Below are 20,165 nucleotides of genomic sequence, written 5' to 3' on the forward strand. Positions count from 1 at the left end.
TGGGCAACAGCACCCTGTCTCCAGGCAGTGCAGGAGGTAAGCTGTGCACCAGAGGCCACCTTGGAAGGGGCAGCTTGCACTGGTGAGTCCACAATTGACAAGACCAACTAACACCAGTGAGAACTAGATGGCAAAAGGCAAACACAGGAACGTCACTAACAGAAATCAAGGCAATATGGCAACATCTGAACCCAATTCTCCTTTACCAGCATGTCCTGGATACCCCATCACACCAGTAAAACAAGATTTGGATTTAAAATCACTGGTCATGATGCTGGTATAGGAACACATGAAGGACATACTTAAAGAAATTCAGGAGAAAATGGATGAAAAGTTAGAAGCCCTTTCAAGGGAAACACAAAAATCATTGAAAGAAATCCAGGAGAATAAAAAAGCCAATAATGAGGAAACACAAAAAACACTTAAAGAAATACAGAACTTTGGTCAACAGGCTGAGGTCATGAAAGAGGAAACACAAAAATCTCCTAAAGAATTACAGGAAAGCACAAACAAGCAAGTGAAGGAGCTAAGCAAAACCATCCAGGATCTAAAATCAGAAGTAGAAACAACTAAGAAAACTCAAAGGGAGACAACTTTGGAGATATAAAGCCTTGGGAAGAAATCAGGGGACATAGATGCAAATATCAACAACAGAATACAAGAGATAGAAGAAAGAATCTCAGATGCTGAAGATACCATAGAAATCATGGACTCAACAGTTAAAGAAAATGCAAAATGCAAAAAGCTTGTAACCCAAAATATCCAGGAAATCCAGGACACAATGAGAAGACCAAACCTAAGGATTATAGGCATAGATGAGAGTGAAGATTTACAACTTAAAGGGCCAGCAAATACCTTCAATAAAATTATGGAAGAAAACTTCCTAACCTAAAGAGAGAGATGCCCATGAATATACAAGAAGCCTACAGAAGGCCACTGATTTGCTTGAGTTGATTTTGTAACCTGCCACTTTGCTGAAGTTGTTTATCAGCTGTAGGAGCTCTCTAGTGGAGTTCTTTGGGTCACTTAGGTAGACGATCATGTCGTCTGCAAATAATGATAGTTTGACTTCCTCCTTTCCAATTTGTATCCCTTTGACCTCTTTATGTTGTCGAATTGCCCGAGCTAGTACCTCAAGTACAATATTGAAAAGATAAGGAGAAAGGGGGCAGCCTTGTCTGGTCCCTGATTTCAGTGGGATTGCTTCAAGTTTCTCTCCGTTTAGTTTGATGCTGGCTACCGGTTTGCTGTATATTGCTTTTACTATGTTTAGGTATGGGCCTTGAATTCCTGTTCTCTCCAAGACTTTAAGCATGAAAGGATGCTGAATTTTGTCAAATGCTTTTTCAGCATCCAATGAAATGACCATGTGGTTTTGTTCTTTGAGTTTGTTTATGTAGTGGATTGTATTGATGGATTTCCGTATATTGAACCAACCCTGCATTCCCGGGATAAAGCCTACTTGATCATGGTGGATGATCGTTTTGATGTGTTCTTGGATTCGGTTGGCAAGAATTTTATTGAGTATTTTTGCATCGATGTTCATAAGGGAAATTGGTCTGAAGTTCTCTTTCTTTGTTGGATCTTTGTGTGGCTTTGGTATCAGCGTAATTGTGGCTTTGTAGAAGGAATTGGGTAGTGTTCCTTCTGTTTCTATTTTGTGGAATAGTTTGAAGAGTATTGGTGTTAACTCTTCTTTGAAGGTCTGGTAGAATTCTGCACTGAAACCATCTGGTCCTGTGCTTTTTTTGGTTGGAAGACTTTCTATGACTCCTTCTATTTCTTTAGGCTTTATGGGACTGTTTAGATGGTCTAGTTGGTCCTGATTTAATTTTGGTATTTGGTATCTGTCAAGGAAATTGTCCATTTCCTCCAGATTCTCCAGTTGTGTTGAGTACAGGCTCTTGTAGTAGGATCTGATGATTTTTTGGATTTCCTCAGTTTCCGTTGTTATATCTCCCTTTTCATTTCTAAGTTTGTTAATTTGGATACTTTCTCTGTGCCCTTTGGTCAGTCTGGCTAAGGGTTTATCTATCTTGTTGATTTTCTCAAAGAACCAGCTCCTGGTTTTGTTGATTTTTTGTATGGTTCTCTTTGTTTCTACTTGATTGATTTCGGCCCTGAGTTTGATGATTTCCTGCCTTCTACTCCTCCTGGGTGAAATAGCTTCTTTTTGTTCTAGGGCTTTCAGGTGTGTCATTAAGTTGGTAATGTATGCTCTCTCCATTTTCTTTTTGGAGGCACTCAGGGCTATGAGTTTTCCTCTTAGCACTGCTTTCATTGTGTCCCATAGATTTGGGTATGTTGTGTTTTCATTTTCATTGTGTTCTAAAAAGTCTTTAATTTCTTTCTTTATTTCTTCCTTGACCAAGGTGTCATTGAGTAGAGTATTGTTCAATTTCCACGTGTATGTGGGTTTTCTGTTGTTTCTGTTGCTATTGAAGACCACTTTTATTCCATAGTGATCAGATAGGAGGCATGGGATTAGTTCTATCTTCTTATATTTGTTGAGGTCTGTCTTGTGACCAATTATATGGTCGATTTTGGAGAAGGTACCATGAGGTGCTGAAAAAAAGGTATATTCTTTTGTTTTAGGATAGAATGTTCTATATATATCAGTTAAATCTAATTGGTCCAAAGCTTCAATTAGTTTCATTGTGTCCTTGTTTAGTTTCTGTTTTCCTGATCGGTCCATTGAGGAAAGTGCAGTGTTGAAGTCACCCACAATTATTGTGTTAGGTGCAATGTGTGCTTTGAGTTTTAATAAAGTTTCTTTTATGAAAGAGGGTGCCCTTGCATTTGGAGCATAGATGTTCAGGATTGAGAGTTCTTCTTGTTGTATTTTTCCTTTGACCAGCAAGAAGTGTCCCTCAGAGTCTCTTTTGATGACTTTGGGTTGAAAGTCAATTTTATCTGATATTAAAATGGCTACTCCAGCTTGTTTCCTGAGACCATTTGCTTGTAAAATTGTCTTCCAGCCTTTTACTCTAAGGTAGTGTTTGTCTTTGACCCTGAGGTGTGTTTCCTGTAAGCAACAAAATGTAGGGTCCTGTTTACGTATCCAGTCAGTTAGTCTGTGTCTTTTTATTGGGGCAAATCAGTGGCCTTCCTATACTCAAAGGATAAGCAGGCTGAGAAGGAAATTAGGGAAATGACCCCCTTCACAATAGCCACAAATAGTATAAAGTATCTTGGGGTGACTCTTACCAAACATGCGAAAGATCTGTATGACAAGAACTTCAAGACTCTGAAGAAGGAAATGGAAGAAGACCTCAAAAAATGGGAAAACCTCCCATGCTCATGGATCGGTAGAATCAATATAGTTAAAATGGCCATTTTGCCTAAAGCACTATACAGATTCAATGCAATACCCATCAAAATCCCAACTCAATTCTTCACAGAGTTAGAAAGAGCAATTATCAAATTCATCTGGAACAACAAAAAACCCAGGATAGCTAAAACTATTCTCAGCAACAAAAGAAAATCTGGGGGAATCAGTATCCCTGACCTCAAGCAATACTACAGAGCAATAGTGTTAAAAACTGCATGGTATTGGTACAGTGACAGGCAGGAGGATCAATGGAACAGGATTGAAGATCCAGAAATGAACCCACACACCTATGGCCACTTGATCCTCGACAAAGAGGCTGAAAACATCCAATGGAAAAAAGATAGCCTTTTCAACAAATGGTGCTGGTTCAACTGGAGGTCAGCATGCAGAAGAATGGGAATTGATCCATCCTTGTCTCCTTGTACTAAGCTCAAATCCAAATGGATCAAGGACCTCCACATAAAGCCAGACACTCTGAAGCTAATAGAAAAGAAACTGGGGAAGACCCTTGAGGACATCGGTACAGGGAGAAAGTTTCTGAACAGAACACCAATAGCGTATGCTCTAAGAGCAAGAATTGACAAATGGGACCTCATAAGGTTACAGAGTTTCTGTAAGGCAAAGGACACCATCAAGAGGACAGATCGGCAACCAACAAATTGGGAAAAGATCTTCACCAATCCTACATCAGATAGAGGGCTAATATCCAATATATATAAAGAACTCAAGAAGTTAGGCTCCAGAAAACCGAACAACCCTATTAAAAAATGGGGTACAGAGTTAAACAAAGAATTCTCACCTGAAGAACTTCGGATGGCGGAGAAGCATCTTAAAAAATGCTCAACTTCATTAGTCATTATGGAAATGCAAATCAAAACAACCCTAAGATTTCATCTTACACCAGTCAGAATGGCTAAGATTAAAAATTCAGGAGACAGCAGGTGTTGGAGAGGGTGCGGAGAAAGAGGAACACTCCTCCACTGCTGGTGGGGTTGCAAATTGGTACAACCACTCTGGAAAGCAGTCTGGCGGTTCCTCCGAAAACTGGGCACCTCACTTCCAGAAGATCCTGCTATACCACTCCTGGGCATATACCCAGAGGATTCCCCACCATGTAATAAGGATACATGCTCTACTATGTTCATAGCAGCCCTATTTATAATTGCCAGATGCTGGAAAGAACCCAGGTATCCCTCAACAGAAGAGTGGATACAAAAAATGTGGTATATCTACACAATGGAGTACTATTCAGCCATTAGAAACAATGAATTCATGAAATTCTTAGGCAAATGGATGGAGCTAGAGAACATCATACTAAGTGAGGTAACCCAGACTCAAAAGGTGAATCATGGTATGCACTCACTAATAAGTGGTTATTAACCTAGAAAACTGGAATACCCAAAACATAATCCACACATCAAATGAGATACAAGAAGAAAGCAGGAGTGGTCCCTGGTTCTGGAAAGACTCAGTGAAACAGTATTTGGCAAAACCAGAACGGGGAACTGGGAAGGGGTGGGAGGGAGGACAGGGGAAGAGAAGGGGGCTTACGGGACTTTCGGGGAGTGGGGGGGGGGGGCTAGAAAAGGGGAAATCATTTGAAATGTAAATAAATTATATCGAATAAAAAAAAAAAAAAAAGAAGCCTACAGAACTCCAAACAGACTGGACCAGAACAGAAATACTTCCCGTCACATAATAATCAAAACACCAAATGTACTAAACAAAGAAAGAATATTAAATGCAGTAAGAGAAAAAGGCCAAGTAACATATAAAGGAAGACCTATCAGAATCACAGCAGACTTTTCACCTGAGACTATGAAGGCTAGAAGGTCCTGGGCAGATCTCATGCAGACTCTAAGAGAACACAAATGCCAGCCAAAACTACTATATCCAGCAAAACTCTCAATCACCATAGAAGGAGAAACTAAGATATTTCATGACAAAAACAAGTTTACCCAATATCTATCCACAAACCCGGCCCTACAAAGGATAATAGGAGGAAAATACCAATACAAGGAAGGAAACTTCACCCTGGAAAAAGAAAGATAGTAACCTTTCATCAAACCCAAACGAAGTTAACCAATCAAATTTAAAAAAATAACGTCAAAAATGACAGGAAGTAACAATCACTATTCCTTAATACCTCTTAACATGAATGGACTCAATGCCCCAATAAAAAGACATAGACTAACTGACTGGATACGTAAACAGGACCCCACATTTTGCTGCTTACAGGAAACACACCTAAGGGTCAAAGACAAACACTACCTTATAAATAAAAGGCTGGAAGACAATTTTACAAGCAAATGGTCTCAGGAAACAAGCTGGAGTAGCCATTTTAATATCAGATAAAATTGACTTTCAACCTAAAGTCATCAAAAGAGACTCTGAGGGACACTTCTTGCTGGTCAAAGGAAAAATACAACAAGAAGAACTCTCAATCCTGAACATCTATGCTCCAAATGCAAGGGCACCCTCTTTTGTAAAAGAAACTTTATTAAAGCTCAAAGCACACATTGCACCTAACGCAATAATTGTGGGTGACTTCAACACTGCACTTTCCTCAATGGACCGATCAAGAAAACAGAAACTAAACAGGGACACAATGAAACTAACTGAAGCTTTGAACCAATTAGATTTAATAGATATATATAGAACATTCTATCCTAAAGCAAAAGAATATACCTTTTTCTCAACAACTCATGGTACCTTCTCTAAAATCGACCATATAATTGGTCACAAGACAGACCTCAGCAAATATAAGAAGATCGAACTAATCCCTTGCCTCCTATCAGATCACTATGGAGTAAAAGTGGTCTTCAATAGCAACAAAAACAACAGAAAACCCACATACACGTGGAAACTGAACAATATTCTACTCAATGATACCTTGGTCAAGGAAGAAATAAAGAAATTAAAGACTTTTTAGAACACAATGAAAATGAAGACACAACATACACAAATCTATGGGACACAATGAAAGCAGTGCTAAGAGGAAAACTCATAGCCCTGAGTGCCTCCAAAAAGAAAATGGAGAGAGCATACATTACCAGCTTAATGACACACCTGAAAGACCTGGAACAAAAAGAAGCTATTTCACCCAGGAGGAGTAGAAGGCAGGAAATCATCAAACTCAGGGCCGAAATCAATCAAATAAACAAAGTGAACCGTACAAAGAATCAACAAAACCAGGAGCTGGTTCTTTGAGAAAATCAACAAGATAGATAAACCCTTAGCCAGACTGACCAAAGGGCACAGAGAACGTATCCAAATGAACAAACTTAGAAATGAACAGGGAGATATTACAACAGAAACTGAGGAAATCCAAAAAATCATCAGATCCTACTACAAGAGACTGTACTCAACACAACTGGAGAATCTGGAGGAAATGGACAATTTCCGTGACAGATACCAAATACCAAAATTAAATCAGGACCAAATAGATCATCTAAACAGTCCCATAACCAAAGAAATAGAAGGGGTCATAGACCGACTTCCATCCAAAAAAAGCACAGGACCAGATGGTTTCAGTGCAGAATTATATCAGACCTCCAAAGAAGACTTAACACCAATACTCTTCAAACTATTCCACAAAATAGAAACAGAAGGAACACTACCCAATTCCTTCTGTGAAGCCACAATTACGCTGATACCAAAACCACACAAAGATCCAACAACGAAAGAGAGTTTCAGAACAATTTCCCTTATGAACATCAAAGCAAAAATACTCAATAAAATTCTTGCCAACCGAATCCAAGAACACATAAAAAACGATCATTCACCATGATCAAGTAGACTTTATCCCATGGATGCAGGGTTGGTTCAATATGTGGAAATCCATCAATGCAATTCACTACATGAACAAACTCAAAGAAGAAAAACGACATGGTCATTTCATTGGATGCTGAAAAAGCATTTGACAAAATTCAGCATCCTTTCAAGCTTCAAGTCTTGAAAGAACAGGAAATCAAGGCCCGTACCTAAACATAGTAAAATGTTTAGCAATATACAGCAATATACAGCAAACTGGTAGCCAGCATCAAACTAAATTGAGAGAAGCTTGAAGCAATCCCACTAAAATCAGGGATTAGACAGGGCGGCCGCCTTTCTCCTTATCTTTTCAATATTGTACTTGAGGTACCAGCTCGGGCAATTAGACAACATAAAGAGGTCAAAGGGATACAAATTGGAAAGGAAGAAGTAAAACTATCTTTATTTGCAGATGCTATGATAGTCTACATAAGTGATCCAAAAAACTCCACTAGAAAACGCCTACAGCAGATAAACAACTTCAGCAAAGTGGCAGGTTATAAAATCAACTCAAGCAAATCAGTAGCCTTCCTATACCCAAAGGATAAGCAGGTTGAGAAAGAAATTAGGGAAATGGTACCCTTCACAATAGCCACAAACAATAAAAAGTACCTTGGGGTGACTCTTACCAAACATGTGAAAGATCTGTATGACAAGAACATCAAGACTCTGAAGAAGGAAAAGGAAGTAGACCTCAAAAACTGGAAAAACCTCCCATGTTCATGGATTGTCAGGATTAATATAGTTAAAATGGCCATTTTTGCCAAAAGCAATATACAGATTCAACGCAATACCCATCAAAATCCCAACTCAATTCTTCACAGAGTTAGAAAGAGCAATTCTCAAACTCATTTGGAATAACAAAAAACCCAATATAGCTAAAACTATTCTCAACAGCAAAAGAAATTCTGAGAGAATCAGTATCCCTGACCTCAAGCAATACTATGGAGCAAAAGTATTAAAAACTGCATAGTATTGGTACAGTGACAGGCAGGAGGATCAATGGAACAGGATTGAAGATCCAGAAATGAACCCACACACCAATGGCCACTTGATCCTCAACAAAGGGGCTGAAAACATCCAATGTAAAAAAGATAGCTTTTTCAACTGATGGTGCTGGGTCAATTGGAGGTCAGCATGCAGAAGAATGCGAATTGATCCATCCTTGTCTCCTTGTACTAAGCTCAAGTCCAAATGGATCAAGGACCTCCACATAAAGCCAGACACTCTGAAGCTAATAGAAAAGAAACTGGGGAAGACCCTTCAGGACATCAGTACAGGGAGAAAGTTTCTGAACAGATCACCAATAACATATGCTCTAAGATCAAGAATTGACAAATGGGACCTCATAAATTTACAAAGTTTCTGTAAGGCAAAGGACACCATTAAAAGGACATATTGGCAACCAACAAATTGGGAAAGGATCTTCACCAATCCTACATCATATAGAGGGCTAATATCCAATATATATAAAGAACTCAAGAAGTTAGACTCCAGAAAACCAAACAACCCTATTAAAAAATGGGGTACAGAGTTAAACAAAGAATTTTCACCGGAAGAACTTTGGATGGCAGAGAAGCATCTTAAAAAATGCTCAACTTCATTAGTCATTAGGGAAATGCAAATCAAAACAACCCTGAGATTTCACCTTACACCAGTCAGAATGGCTAAGATTAAAAATTCAGGAGACAGCAGGTGTTGGCGAGGATGTGGAGAAAGAGGAAAACTCCTCCACTGCTGGTGGGGTTGCAAATTGGTACAACCACTCTGGAAATCAGTCTGTTGGTTCCTCAGAAAACTGGGCACCTCACTTCCAGAAGATCCTGCTATACCACTCCTGGGCATATACCCAGAGGATTCCCCAGCATGTAATAAGGATACATGCTCCATTATGTTCATAGCAGCCCTATTTATAATAGCCAGAAGCTGGAAAGAACCCAGGTATCCCTCAACAGAAGAGTGGATGCAAAAAAAATGTGGTTATAGTTACACAATGGAATACTATTCAGCCATTAGAAACAATGAATTCATGAAATTCTTAGGCAAATGGATGGAGCTAGAGAACATCATACTAAGTGAGGTAACCCAGTCTCAAAGATCAATCATGGTATGCACTCACTAATATGTGGATATTGACCTACAAAACTGGAATACCCCAAAACATAATCCACACATCAAATGAGGTACAAGAAGAATGGAGGAGTGGCTTCTGGTTCTGGAAAGACTCAGTGAAGCAGTATAGGGCAAAATCAGAACAGGGAAGTGGGAAGGGGTGGGTGGGAGAGCAGGGGGAGGGAAGGGAGCTTATGGGAATTTTGGGGAGTGGGGGGCTAGTAAAGGGGAAATCATTTGAAATGTAAATAAAAATATATCAAATAAAATTAAATAAAAATTAAATAAAGGTTCTTTGGCGCAACTCCCATTAGTGTTGTCTAAAAATTGGCAGTTCTGTTTATAGATTAGCAGCATCAGGTCAATCCACTCGCAAACACTTCACAGATATACCAGCAGCCCAGTTCTGTAGTGTAGGGATAACATACATGAGTCAGCAACAGTGGCACTACCTAACAGCGACAGGTCAGCACTAGTCAGCTGTAGGAATCAGGAGGGACTACGAGAAACACCAGGAGAAGTTCTCAGCTCCGCCTCTCTCAGGGAAGTGAAGATCAGTGAATATACAAGACCAACAACCCATTGCAAAGCTAGCTCTATGAGGATGCAAAGCTCAGCTTCAGTCACTGTCCACAGAGTCCTATTTATATCCCTCCAATCACATGTCCACTACTGGTCTTGCCTCAGCAGATGACTTGCCTCAGCTAAGCATCTGTCTCAGCCTACATTACTCAGCCAGTCAGCTTGAACACACAGAAGTGGCAAGAAGCTAAGGCACACCAACCAGAAGTAATTTTTTGGTGCATTTCTCTCTATGGAATCCTGACAAATGCAACTCAACTATGCAATGTAAGGCAAACCAATACATGTGTGTTGTTAGCAAAGAAACCTTCATCACGTGTCTTTTCTCATGCTTGCTTTAGCAGAATATCCTTTCACCTGTGTCTGCTTCAGCTAAACATTCCTATACATGTCTGCCCCAGCAAAGCATCTTCCAACCAACTTTCCAAAGAACCCTTAAGTTTCCACTTTGCTCAATCATCTACATTGATCTGATTCCCCTTCTCTCCTTCTCACTAGTGAATGTCCCACCCTATTCTCTATTCTGTCTAGCCATTGGTGACCAGCATTTATTGAAAAGGCAGAGAATAAATGGCAGTAACTCTTTACACAAGCTTGAGACAGAAACATTCTTGGTATAAGCATTGCAATGCCATGTATAGTTTGCAACAAGATATGAGGGTAGAGAACTGATCATTTGAATAATCCAAGGGTAAACTTTACCCAGTTTACAAAACATTATTCCTACAGCTTGTCTTTCCTTCCCTCTCCTAGTATCCTCTCTCATGCAAATAGTAGTATTCTTTGTATTATGTGTCTATGTGTGTTTGTGTATATATATCTATATATGTAATACATATACATATATAGATATAGATATATGAAAAAATAAATGTTTTATTAGCCAGGAACATATCTCATTCAATGTGATATTTTACAGTTCAATCTTATTCTTTTTTATGGCTGATAAAAAATTCATAATATATGACTACTGCATTTTCTTTATCCACTCATCTCTATATGCATGTATGTGTATATGGTCTCATTCCATAGCCTGACTCACATGAACAGCTACATGATAAAAATAGGTGTACAAGCAGTTAGATTTCTTGAGAAATCTAAACAGACATGAATGCAGTATAGCAGCATCATGTGTCAGTTCTATTTCCAGTTGCGGAAGGAACCTCCAAACTGTTCTCCATAGTGTCTGTGCCAGTTTTCATTTGTCCCAGAAGTGTTCTTTCCACCCCTTCCCCATATCCTCAACAAAATTTGTTATTTGTGAGAGTACTGTGATTAGAAACTGAAAAAAAAAAAGTGGACATTTAACAATGACTTCAGCTTGAAAATTACAGAGGAGGATCCTGGGAAGTTACAAAGTCTAAGAAGGGCTGAAAATATCCCAAGAGAGAGGTTAAATAAGTCAGTAAGAATGCTGCTGCATCTGGGCCACATCACTCAGTCTCCAGGGAGTGTGGAAGACCTGGTGTGCACCCAGAGGTAGTCTGAGAGCTTACAGTTTGCTCAGGTGGCACTGAGCTTAGGTTCCAGTCCTGAGGCCTCTGGAGGGAGCCCTCAGATCTCTCCGCTTCCGGATCCAGATCAGCCTGGGCAGCAACACCACATCTCCAGGTCCTGCAAGAGGCAAGAGGGGCTTCCGGGAGCCCTGCTGGGAGAAGTCAGTGTGCTCTGGTGAATCCAGCGGGCCCAGCAGGCGCCTTCAGGTGTCTGCTTTGGGATCTGAACAGCCTGGGCCACAGCACAAGGTCTCCAGGAAGTGCAAGAGACCTGGTGTGCACCCAGAGGCAGTCTGGGAGCCCACAGCTTGCTCCAGTGGCATGGAGCTTAGGTTCCAGTCCTGAGGCCTCTGGTGGGAGCCCTCAGATCTCTTCACTTCCGGATCCAGATCAGTCTGGGTGTCAACGCCACATCTCCAAGTCCTGCAAGAGGCAAGAGGGGCTTCCAGGAGGCCGGCTGGGAGGAGTCAGTGTGCTCTGGTGAATCCAGCAGGCCTCAGCAGGAGCCTTCAGGTGCCTGCTTTGGGATCTGAACAGCCTGGGCAACAGCACCCTGTCTCCAGGCAGTGCAGGAGGTAAGCCCAGTTAAGCCCACCTGGGAAGAGGCAGCTTGCACTGGTGAGTCCACCATTGACAAGACCAACTAACACCAGTGAGAACTAGATGGCAAAAGGCAAATGCAGGAACATCACTAAGAGAAATAAAGGCAATAAGGCAACATCTGAACCCAGTTCCCCTTTAACAGCATGTCCTGGATACCCCATCACACCAGTAAAACAAGATTTGGATTTAAAATCACTGGTCATGATGCTGGTACAGGAACACATGAAGGACATACATAATGAAATTCAGGAGAAAATGGATCAAAAGTTAGAAGCCCTTTCAAGAGAAACACAAAAATCATTGAAAGAAATTCAGGAGAATACAAAAGCCAATAAGGAGGAAACGCAAAAAACACTTAAAGAAATACAGGAGAACTTTGGTCAACAGGCCGAGGTCATGAAAGAGGAAACACAAAAATCTCTTAAAGGATTACAGGAAAGCACAAAGAAGCAAGTGAAGGAGCTAAGCAAAACCATCCAGGATCTAAAATCAGAAGTATAAACAATGAAGAAAACTCAAAGGGAGACAACTTTGGAGATAGAAAACCTTGGGAAGAAATCAGGGACCATAGATGCAAATATCAACAACAGAATACAAGAGATAGAAGAAAGAATCTCAGATGCTGAAGATACCATAGAAACCATGGACTCAACAGTTAAAGAAAATGCAAAATGCAAAAAGCTTGTAACCCAAAATATCCAGGAAATCCAGGACACAATGAGAAAGCCAAATCTAAGGATTATAGGTATTGATGAGAGTGAAGATTTACAACTTAAAGGGCCAGCAATTATCTTCAACAAAATTATGGAAGAAAACTTCCCTAACCTAAAGAGAGAGATGCCCATGAATATACAAGAAGCCTACAGAACTCCAAACAGACTGGACCAGAACAGAAATACCTCCTGTCACATAATAATCAAAACCCCAAATGTACTAAACAAAGAAAGAATACTTAGGGCAGTAAGAGAAAAGGGGCAAGTAACATATAAAGGAAGACCTAACAGAATTACACCAGATTTCTCACCAGAGACCATGAAAGCTAGAAGATACTGGGCAGAGCTCATGCAGGCTCTAAGAGAACACAAATGCCAGCTGAGACAACTATACCCAGCGAAACTCTCAATTACTATAGATGGAGAAACCAAGATATTCCATGACAAAACCAAATTTACACAATATCTTTTTACAAACCCAACCCTACAAAGGATAATAGGGGGAAAGCACCATTACAACAAGGGAAACTATACCCTGGAAAGAGCAGGATATTAAGCTTCTTTCATCAAACCCAAAGAGGATAACCACACACGTATAAAATTAAAACAAAAAATGTTAGGAAGCAATAACCACTACTCCTTGATATCTCTTAACATCAATGGACTCAATTCCCCAATAAAAAGACATAGACTAACAGATTGGTTACATAAACAGGACCCTACATTTTGCTGCATACAGGAAACACACCTCAATATCAAAGACAAAAACTACCTTAGAGTAAAAGGCTAGAAGACAATTCTACAAGCAAATGGTCCCAGGAAACAAGCCGGTGTTGCCATTCTGATTTCAGATAAAATTGACTTTCAACCTAATGTCATCAAAAGAGACATGGAAGGTCACTACTTGCTGGTCAAGGAAAATTCCAACAAGAAGAACTCTCAATCCTGAACATTTATGCCCCAAATACAAGGACACCCTCATTCATAAAAGAAACTTTACTAAAGCTCAAAGTACACATTGCACCTAACACAGTAATTGTGGGTGACGTCAACACTCCACTTTCACCAATGGACCAATCAGGAAAACAGAAATTAAACAGGGAGACAATGAAACTAATTGAAGCTTTGAACCAATTGGAGTTAACAGATATATATAGAGAACTTTTCATCCCAAAGTAAAAGAATATACCTTTTTCTCAGCATCTCATGGTACCTTCTCCAAAATAGATCATATAGTTGGTCACAAGACAAACCTCAACAAATATAAGAAGATTGAAATAATCCCATGCCTCCTATCAGATCACTATGGAGTAAAAGTGGTCTTTAGTAACAGCAAAAACAACAGAAAGCCCACATACACATGGAAACTGAACAATACTCTACTCAATGATACCTTGATCAAGGAAGAAATAAATAAAGAAATCAAACATTTCTTAGAATTTAATGAAAATGAAGGCACAACATACACAAATCTATGGGACACAATGAAAGTAGTGCTAAGACGAAAACTCATAGCTTTGAGTGCCTCCAAAAATAAATTCGAGAGAGCTTACACTAGAAGATTAACGGAACAACTGAAAGCCCTGGAACAAGAAGAAGCTAATTCACCCAGGAGGAGAAGACAGGAAATCATCAAACTCGGGGCTGAAATCAATAAAGTAGAAACCAAGAGAACCATACAAAGAATCAACAAGACCAAAAGCTGGATCTTTGAAAAAATCAACAAGATAGATAAACCCTTAGCCAGACTAATCAAAGGGCACAGAGAAAGTATCCAAATTAACAAAATTAGAAATGAAAACAGATATTCAGAGCTTCTGGGCTAATTAATATCCACTTATCAGAGATTGCATTCCATGAAGAAGTATGGAAAGGGTCCTGATCCTGGAAAGGATTGATCTAGCATGGGAAGGGAATATAAAGACAGAGAAAAAGGAGGGAGATGATTGGAGAAGGGATGTAGAGAAGAAGGTTTATGGGACATATGGGGAGGGGGGATTTGGGAAAGGGGAAATCATTTGGAAAGTAAACAAAGAATATAGAAAATAAAAATATTAAAAAAAGAAATGAAAATGGAGATATTACAACAGAAACTGAGGAAATTCAAAAAATCATCAGATCCTACTACAAAAACCTGTACTCAACACAACTGGAGAATCTGGAGGAAATGGACATTTTCTTAGACAGATACCAATTACCAAAATTAAACCAGGATCAAATAGACCATCTAAACAGACCCATAACCCCTAAAGAAATAGTAGGGGTCATAGATAGGCTTCCAACCAAAAAAAAAAAAAACAAAAAACAAAAAACAAACAAAAAACAAACAAACAAACAAACAAAAAAAAAAAAAACACAGGACCAGATGGTTTCAGTGCAGAATTCTATCAGAACTTCAAAGAAGACTTAACACCAATACTCTTCAAATTTTCCACCAAATAGAAACAGAAGGAACACTACCCAACTCCTTCTTTGAAGCCACTATTACGCTGATACCAAAACCACACAAAGATCCAACTACGAAAGAGAATTACAGGCCAATTTCCGTTATGAATATTGATGCAAAAATACTAAATAGAATTCATGCCCACTGAATCCAAGAACATATCAAAACGATCATCCACCATGATCAAGTAGGCTTCATCCCAGGGATGCAGGGATGGTTCAATATAAGGAAATCCATCAATGCAATCCACTACATAAACAAACTCAAAGAAAAAAACCACATGATCATTTCATTAGATGCGGAAAAAGCATTTGACAATATTCAGCATCCTTTCATGCTAAAAGTCTTGGAAAGGACAGGAATTCAAGGCCCATATCTAAACATAGTAAAAGCAATATACAACAAACCGGTAGCCAGCATCAAACTAAATGAAGAGAAACATGAAGCAATCCCACTAAAATCAGAGACTAGACAAGGCTGCCCCCTCTCTCCATATCTTTCCAATATAGTTCTTGAAGTCATAGCTAGAGCAATTAGACAACAGAAGGAAGTCAAAGGGATACAAATTTGAAAGGAAGAAGTCAAACTATCACTATTTGCAGATGATATGATCGTATACTTAAGTGACCCAAAAACCTCTACTAGAGAACTCCTACAGCTGATAAACAACTTCAGCAAAGTGGCTGGCTACAAAATCAACTCAAGCAAATCAGTAGCCTTTACATATTCAAAGGATAAGCAGACTGAGAAAGAAATTAGGGAAATGACCCCCTTCACAATAGCTACAAACAGAATAAAGTATCTTGGTGTGACTCTTACCAAACAAGTGAAAGACCTATATGACAAGAACTTGTTAAGTTTTTGATTTCAGAATAAAAATTTGAATTAATTTTTGCAAATAAAATTCACAAAAGAAAAAAAAAAGAAATGTTCAACGTCATTAATCATTAGGGAAATGCAAATCAAAACAACCCTGAGATTTCACCTCACACCAGTCAGAATGGCTAAAATCAAAAACTCAGGAGACAGCAGGTGTTGGCGAGGACATGGAGAAAGAGGAACACTCCTCCACTGCTGGTGGGATTGCAAGATGGTGCAACCACTTTGGAAATCAGTCTGGCGGTTCCTCAGAAAACTGGGCATGTCACTTCCTGAGGACCCTGTTATACCACTCCTGGGCATATATCCAGAGGATTCTTCAGGATGCAATAAGGACACATGTGTTCATATCTGCCCTATTTGTAGTAGCCAGAAGCTGGAAAGAATCTAGGTGTCCTTCAATGGAGGAATGGATACAAAAAATGTGGTATATTTACACAATGGAGTACTATTCAGCCATTAGAAACAATGAGTTCATGAAATTCTTAGACAAATGGATGGAGCTGGAGAACATCATACTAAGTGAGGTAACCCAGTCTCAAAAGATCAATCATGGTATGCACTCACTGATAAGTGGATATTAGCCTGGAAACTTTGAATACCCAGGACATAATCCACAAATTAAATGATGTCCAAAAAGAATGGAGGAGTGGCCCCTGGTTCTGGAAAGACTCAGTGCAAGAGTATAGGGGAATTCCAGAACAGGGAAGTGGGAAGGGGTGGATGGAAGAATAGGGGGACGGAAGAGGGCTTATGGGACTTGCAGGGAGTGGGGACCCAGAAAGGGGGAAATCATTTGCAATGTAAATAAAAAATATATCAATAAAAAATTTTTAAAAAAAGAAGCTATACCCATGGAACGGCACTGAAGTAAAGCTTCTATTGTCATTTTCTGGATTATCATTGTATATCTTCCCTTATTTTCTTGATTTACATTGCAACTACTTCCAGTATTAAACCAGATCTCCTCTGAATTTCCAGGGTCTTATCACTAAGTTAAACAGACTTTTTCACTACAGTGTTAACTTTAATAAGGTGTGATAGTTTATACTCACAGTTAATTTCACAAGATGTAGACCAGTAATTCTCAACCTTCCTAAAGCTGTAACTGTTTAATATAATTTCTCATGTTGTGGTGACCCAACCAATAAAATTATTGTGTTGGTACTTCATAACTGTAAATTTGATGCTGTTATGAATAGTAATGTAAATATCTGATATGAAGGACAACTGATATGGGACTCCTGTGGGGATCATGACCCATAAGATTAAAAACCACTGATCTAGAGTCAGACATAATAAATTTTTGGACACATCTTTGAGAGATTATCTAGATTTTATTAGCCTCTGGGTATGGCTATATGGTGTTAGTTTACATAGATTAGTTTATTTGGGAAGACCTGAACTAAAAGTTGGCAAAAACATTCCCTGGGCCTGGGTCATGGATTATATGGAAAAGAAAAACCAGGCCAAACACAGTTTTTGCCTTTGTCTTCTCACTGTGGATAAACTGTAACCAGCTATCCTGCCCCCATGACTTCCTAACCACTATGGATTAGGTCCCATATTTCCTGCCAAAATTAACTCTTCTTTCAAAAATATATTTGTGACTTTGATCAAGGAGTTCTTCAAGCAAGTCCATCTGATCTGAGATAGACCTAATCAGAATTATTCCATTGTAGTCAGTGATGATTTTCTTTTCATGTATCCCTAGGAAATGTCTAACAACATGGAAAAACATGAAAACTGTAAGGAAATATAACAGAAAATATTGTTTAAGCTAATAGGGTGTGAGATAATCTGAAAATGGTTTGTAAATAATAAAATTTGAGTACATGGAGAGCAAAGTCTCCTATGAGATGCCTAAGATTATAAAACTTTAGAAAAAGACAAATCTATTTAAAATATTAAATGAAGAAGCAAGGAAATATGTAGAAAAACCTTGAAAGGTATTTTTGACAAAAGGATTGTGGATATTCATTACAGCAATGTGCACCAAATTTTGTAAAATTACATTGGTGGAGAGTTGCAATTATTATCATATGAGAAACAGGCTTGCTTTAATTTTCATGGATTTAGATAAAGGATGATGTAAGTGGTCAATGTTTTCTAACACTCATTATACATCTACAATGCACATTGATTATTTACCTTCAGCAGCATTAAAAAATCCAGAACTCATAAAATTAATTTTAAATAAATTTTATTTTATGAAAATCCATAAGCCAATTGAACTACTGAAGCAACCAAGACAGGAAATGACAGAATGTTTACTTCTCATCATTGGGCATGGTTTTGAACCTGGAAATTTTAAGTAGGAATCTGAAGAATGCTTGCAATTACTCCTGGTAATTTTAGATTTTCAAGTCTATGTAAATTGGAAATTTACTTTTAAATATTAAAGCGCACTCGGTAACGTGGGGGAAGAGTGAAAGAAAGGGGAATTATTCCACCTACTAAAAATAAGAAACAGGATAGAGTTGCCATTGCCAATGCAGTGCCAACTTTTTGACTATCTGGGAAGGAGGGTGTGTGGAAGGATGGGGGAAAGGCAATTCCATCCTTGCGAATGATCGATAAATAGTTGTACAAGATGGAAAGGAAGACAAAGCTGCTAGCAATGATGTTCAGAATCCCTGGAATGCGGAATGGATTGAAGGTGTCTTTCTTCCGAAGTCTCCCTGAGTACAATTTCCAAAGAGCAACGATAACAGAGATTGTAGCAATAATGCCAAGAAAGCTTGCTATGAGTAGCAGATGTTGGGCAACTCGAATATCCAGAGGGATGAAGGCGTCCTGGTAGGTGTACTTGTAACACACTCTGTTAAAGCTGGAATTGCTTTCCTGGTGGTAAACGCAGGTTCTCCACATGCCTACTAAGGTCATGCCAGGCTTGGACTCTATGGGCTCTTGAAAGAACCACACTCGCCATTGAGGGAGGCCCATAGAAATACTGCAAAGGAACCACGCTATGATGCCTGCTGCAAAACCTCCTAGCTGCCGCTTGCCTTGCTTTCTGGACATTATCACAGTGACAGTGATCTCTTGGCGACTGCAAAGAAACACAGAATATCATAAGGATGGGCTCTGCATACCTAGGAGAATGTCCTCTATGGGATCAATACCAGAGAAGGGTTATGTGGAGCAAGTGGGCCTCTGACCAGGAAATATCTTACAGGGACTGTGTTCTGATCAAACCCAGAGAAGGGCCAACTTTGTGGCAACATTTACTAGCAGGTTGGCAATCCACACAAGATTTAATATTCTCTTTTTCCACTGTTTACCGACTCCCAATGATGTTTGGTCCCAGAATATTTAGCCACCAAGATGGTCATCATAGCATAAAATTTCATACTGGAAATAGGAAGCCACTTCAAGCACAATTGAGTAAGTTATTCAACATGCGTTACCATGGAATTATATGCCAGCCTTCAAGAGAGGAATGTCATACATTAAAACTGGGGTTTTGGGGTCTTTGCACACTTTACTTGGATGATTTTTAATGTTGTATAGCTCTGAAGTCCTGTCTGGACCAGAACTTTGTATCCCTATCACCATGTGGCCTTCATCTAGAGGCCATCCTCCTGCCTCTCCTTCCTAAATGCTGCTATTAGAGTCAGCAGGCACATGAAACTATCTACATCATGTTTTCAAAGTCTATTTTATACTTAGTAGTTTCTCAAATATGGATGAACTGTGCTTTCTCTACTCCATTATAGAGCTTTGACATCTGGATTAATACCAACCTTTATCTATCATAAAGTGTCATGTGCATTGTGTATATCATTCAATATATATATTCAATATATACAATATATATATTCAATATATATTCAATATATATATATATATGTGTGTGTGTGTGTGTGTGTGTGTGCGTGTGTGTGTGTGTGTGTGTATAAAAACTCAATCAAGTGGTAGAATCATTCAAAGTATCTTAGTAAGCTTTTCTATTACTGAAATAAAATACTATGACCAAAAAACTTTGATCATGAGAAAGTTTCTTTTTACATTATATATATATATATATATATATATTATGTTGATATAAATTCTCATTTCCCTTGGTTTTATCCTAAGGAGCATAAATAAATTTGTGTAGTATCATATCTAGTGTGTATTTAGAATTTACTAATTTGAAGATAGGAATAAATATAGAAAATATACTATATAAAGAATGCAAATGAGGA

The 20,165-nt window shown here is 38.9% G+C and overlaps 1 protein-coding gene across 1 annotated transcript; it reads right to left on the bottom strand.

The window, feature by feature from the left end:
• Positions 1-18,366: 18,366 nt before the first annotated feature.
• On the bottom strand, positions 18,367-18,999 carry LOC127674367 (claudin-34-like). The gene has a single exon (XM_052170155.1). It carries the CDS (start codon positions 18,997-18,999, stop codon positions 18,367-18,369), a length of 633 nt encoding a protein of 210 aa, XP_052026115.1.
• Between the last annotated feature and the right edge of the window lie 1,166 nt (positions 19,000-20,165).

Source organism: Apodemus sylvaticus, chromosome X (genome assembly GCF_947179515.1).
Source record: "Apodemus sylvaticus chromosome X, mApoSyl1.1, whole genome shotgun sequence".
Classification (NCBI taxonomy): Eukaryota; Metazoa; Chordata; class Mammalia; order Rodentia; family Muridae; genus Apodemus; species Apodemus sylvaticus.

Coding starts and splice junctions, on each gene's coding strand:
- LOC127674367 (XM_052170155.1), bottom strand. CDS start 18,999: ATGTCCAGAAAGCAAGGCAAGCGGCAGCTAGGAGGTTTTGCAGCAGGC.